At 38.4% G+C, this 4,700-nt stretch overlaps 1 protein-coding gene across 2 annotated transcripts in view; it reads left to right on the forward strand.

The window, feature by feature from the left end:
• Nucleotides 1-1,621: 1,621 nt before the first annotated feature.
• The window catches only part of LOC117948775 (CD209 antigen-like protein E), a 5,800-nt gene continuing 2,721 nt past the window's right edge, over nt 1,622-4,700 (forward strand). Inside the window, exons 1-3 of one of the 2 annotated variants that reach the window (XM_034878635.1) lie at nt 1,622-1,721; nt 3,879-3,947; nt 4,249-4,284. In XM_034878635.1, coding sequence (XP_034734526.1) covers nt 1,658-1,721; nt 3,879-3,947; nt 4,249-4,284 — 169 coding nt within the window. In that variant the 5' untranslated portion in view covers nt 1,622-1,657. The remainder of the gene's footprint in view (nt 1,722-3,878; nt 3,948-4,248; nt 4,285-4,700) is intronic. The other variant, XM_034878636.1, reaches the window with a different exon arrangement.

Consider the following 4,700-nt stretch of genomic DNA (forward strand, 5'->3'; position numbering starts at 1 on the left):
AAGGATTTCTAAGGAGGTCGACCTTTCTGTTACAGTGTAACATCTGCTAAAGCCAGCAGACTCCATGGAAATAAAGATATGTTTCTTTTTCACTTTTGAAGAGGTTTTACAAGTGTTAGTGGGTTAGCTCAGTTGGTAGAGAAGGTGCACATATAGGTTTACTCCTCGATGCATAAGGTCCAGGGTTTGAGTCCGACCCGTGACTATTTTCTGCATGTCTTCCCCCTCTCTCTCACCTTTCATATCTAGCTGTCCTATCCATTGAAGGTGGAAATGCCCAAAATAATCTTTAAAAAGAGGCGTTACAGAGGCCTACCTCTGAAGGGATTCTTTCCATAATGTTGTCAGACACTTAGAATAATAATCTGAGTAAATGGTAAAACATTTAATGAAAAGAATTGACTGATTGAAAATCAGCAGTTTGCTTCAATATAATATTTGGTCTCTAGAGAGTACTAGAAAAAAAACAAAGGTAAGTAACAGTAATAAAGAATAGTGTGACTGATCCTGCTTCTCTCCAGCATCATGCAGAAGGTTTTCTTCATCACATTGGATGTCTGCATCATCTCTAAATACTAATACATGTGGTTTTTCCATTGCTTTCACTTCCATTACTTTCTAAAAAACAGTAAGATAATTGTGTAGTGTTTTCACATTTGGTTTTTATAGCTGTGTATGTAACCCCAGACATCTGACCCACATGTGACTCCAGTTGTGTCCACTGTGGTTTAGCAATTGAAAAAAACCTAAGATGTATACGTATGTTTCCTTGATTGATGTGTTAGGCTATATTAGGTTGCCACAAAATGAATGTCAGGGTTAGGGTTGGTCATGTAACTGAAAAAAAGTTGTGTGTGTGTGTGTGTGTGTGTGTGTGTGTGTGTGAGATACATACATACAGGTATTAAACGGTCCAGGCTGGCTGCTGTGATCCTTGGACTCCTGTGTGTGCTACAAGCTGCTGTCATCATTTCCCTTCTTCTTTCTCTCTGTGGGTATTCTGAACTTGTTACTAATTTATAATCTCACCATCTTTCACAGTAAAGTGTTAACAGAAACACTTCAGTTCCAGTAAAGTCATTCTCTTACAAGTTATGATGATCATTTGCTCCAAGAGCATTTAGAATCATTATTATCACTGTGCTGTAGGGTTGGACAACAATGTCATTTTTGATATACTTTTTTAAATTTTAAAACAATATTATTTACAACACTCACCATATTCTTACAGTAAACCTTTTAATCAGTTTTAGTCGTGAACAATAATTTACTAGATTTTAATCAAGAGAGCAATGTTGTAAATTGTGTTTTATATTTATTAATCTCTTTATTTTCATAATCCAATTGAAGAGAGACTGAGAGTCCAATATTGGGTAAATGTCCCTGTAAAGTTCCTAGTTACACACCACTGTCTTAAAGTTTCTATCCCAGTCAGCATCATTAAGTAACAAAGATTAAAGTTGTTTGTAACGCTGTAGAAGAAGATCAGAAATCATTGTTCTGTGTTCTTGGCTGTTAAAATGAAATGAACCTCTTACAACCTAAAGTCTGGGTCCCTCATATGATACCGCCAACATCCAGATGTGTCACTGACACCGCCTCGGCTCTGTGTTTCTTAGAGAATACAAACTACCATTAATCTGATTCTGTTCTAATAATGATAACCTCTCCTCTCATAATGACAGTTTCAGAGAGAGACGAGTTCAAGAGAACCAACTTTGGTGAGTACGATGATAAAACTACTCCACTAATCAGGGTTTAGATCTGAAGGAGTGTTGTCGAACAGTGTGACACTTGCTGGAGCATTGTATCGCTATTGTTTGGTCAAGGGCTAACTCCTTTTATATCTTCTCCTCAGTAACCCCCGTCCCTACTGTGCCCGCTTCTGCCGCATAACAACACCCGTTATTATCAGCGGGGCGGTTGTTTTGGTCTATGCTAAAACGAATTACTAGTTTATCACTTCCCTGAAAGTGTAAATGCTAGATTCTCGATCCACTCACAGTGATTTGCTAATTCGACATTTTAGAATTCATTCATTTTTTTTGTTTTACTAGAGACACACACACCCTTGCTAAATTAAAGGGCCCCCGCCTGGATCAGTGAAACCGGAGGCGAGGCAAGAGGCCTTTTCTGATATTACCCCAGATGTCCCCAACTGACGGGCTTTTTGTCCCCCTGTATATTTTAAGCACAGCCCGAGGGGATCTTTACAACAAATGATTTTTCTTTAGTACTCACAGTCAGGAACCGTTCCTCCCTGGGTCCCCGGAGGTCCCCTCCTTCTCAAGGACGCCCGCTAGCCTTTATTGTTCGCAGTTCCGAGAGAGGCTAAGCGCTCGATGGCTCTCTCAATTAAATGACTAAAATCAAATACTAAATCTAAAAACTAAAATCTTTTGGTCCCCTAGCTCACAACAAGCTCAGGTAGTTTTATTTGTTAGTGAATAATCAAAAACAAGGACAAAATCCAGTAATAAACTTTTCCCATCCTGCCCTATAAGCAAAAAATATCAAAAAGCAGGGAACAGAAAAAAAAAAAAACGGTAAGTGGGTAAGCTTAAAGAGCTTAAAGAGAGTCCACATCCAACTCATATTGATAGTCCTAGTCAAGGCTAATCACACAGGTGGCCATAGCAGAAGACATGTTCAGACAAGATCCACTGTCACAGTGAGTGTGACCCTTAGCACGCGTAAAAGTCACACCTAATGCCTATTGTATAGTTTTATCTGTTTCTAAGATTCAGTTCATACATATATCAAAACAATATATATCATCGGTTACATAGCACACTTCAAGCAGTACATATATTTTAGCTTTGTGTTTTGGAGTTTTCAACTGAACCTTCGTTCAACAGTGTATAGTAAGTCCAAGCAAGGTAAATAAAGTTGTTACGTGTGTTAAATATGATATAAATATCCCAGTTAAATCCTGTCGGTGAGGACTGATGAGATGATTTCTCAGACAGAACACTGAAGTGACAGACAGGAGCAGAAAAATTGTAAAAGAAGAGTGGATAACGGGGACTTTACTTCATCATGTGGACAGATACATTAATCTGAATCAATATTAATGCTGCTCTGTGTATCTGTTGCATATCTATAACAGAAATTGTTTTGCTAACACATCAACCAATGACAACTTCACAAGGTAATGGTTGTTGTGTGTTATCATGTTCCAGAAGTCTATCCCCCCCCCCCCCCACCCCCACCCCAAGTGGCCAGAAAATGAACAAAGAGAAATTAATATATTATAATATATTTGTCAGCCAGTAAACTTGTAAAATGCTGCATTCCAGACACAGTTTTTATCCCGTGAATTACCACTTCACGTTACAACTCACGACTTGGTAGTGTTCGAAGTAAAGTCATCACAAACCCTTCTGGCTAGCGTTAGCTAACTAGCGGCTACTTATGGTTAACATTAGCTAGCGTTAGCTGATACTAGCGATTTCTAGTCTTCAACATATTTTGGGCTTCATTTATGAAACATGACCTGTAGTAGTAAGTTTTTCACAGCGTATTCAGGGGGCAGGCAGCTAGCAGATCAAGGAGAGATGCCTACGATTTGAGACAAAAATTAAATTGCGCTGAAACCATGCAGGAACTCATAGTGCACCTTTCATGAATGGTAACAAGGTGCCACATCATAACCCACACTTCTGTTTTACTATGCTGAAACATTCAGTTACACAACAGTTTCAGTTCTGTGTTCCTACATTCATGGAAGAATGAAATCATCTCAGGATCACTAGTGATCACTGATGCAGTTACAAGAAAGCTAATGCTACGATATTAGATGAAGAAGAGGAAAGAAACACCCTGTCATCTATAAATCTAAAATATCAATGCAACAGGCAATGGGGATTCTGTTTCAGATGTTGAGGCTGGGTTCAAAACCCTGACTGAGGAGAGCGAGGACCTGAAGAGGAAGCTGAATATCTCAGGTAAATATGATTGATTTTGGATCCAGAAGGGTGCTAGTCTGATGTAAAAAGTGATCATTTTACATGGGAAGTTCACAGTAAATATTATGATTGTCCTAAAGTTTCTTTTAAGTCAGAATCAATAAATCCCTGAAACCTAAAGCTTTTGAGCAATCATTTGATACAGCCAACATACAGATGTGTCATCGACACCACTTTGGCTTGTTGTTTCTTAGTTGGTCTTCAAAAAGTTAAACTAAATAAATAACCACTACTCTGATTATGATGACAAAAATGATAACCTCTCCTCTCTAAATGACAGTTTCAGAGAGAGACGCTTTGAAGAGAACCAAGCTGGGTAAGTATGATGATCAAACTACTTTAACCATAGAGAGCCGAAGTCACGCCCTTCTACTTCCTGTCCATGGGACCTTAATTCAGGGAGAAATATGAATGGGAGTGAATGGGGAAATAATTTTTTGTTCCCCTTTAAATTGAGCCATGGATTACAAATGTGATGTTTGTTCTTTTAAAAGATAATTTTTCAACTGAGCAAAGTCTCAGATTATTGTTAAACTGTAAAAACACATAAGTAGAAAGACTAGACACTTTAATGTCGCATGGACGACGTCTCGCTGGAGCTAAGATGTCTCTGGGTATGTAACGTTGTTAAAATGAGCAGAGGCTCTAACTTGTTCTTTTGCTTATCTGCTGAAAACACTTCTCTGGATAAAACTCATCAGGTTTTCTACAAAATAAACCCTAGACTGAAAG

Source organism: Etheostoma cragini, chromosome 8 (genome assembly GCF_013103735.1).
Source record: "Etheostoma cragini isolate CJK2018 chromosome 8, CSU_Ecrag_1.0, whole genome shotgun sequence".
Taxonomy (NCBI): domain Eukaryota; kingdom Metazoa; phylum Chordata; class Actinopteri; order Perciformes; family Percidae; genus Etheostoma; species Etheostoma cragini.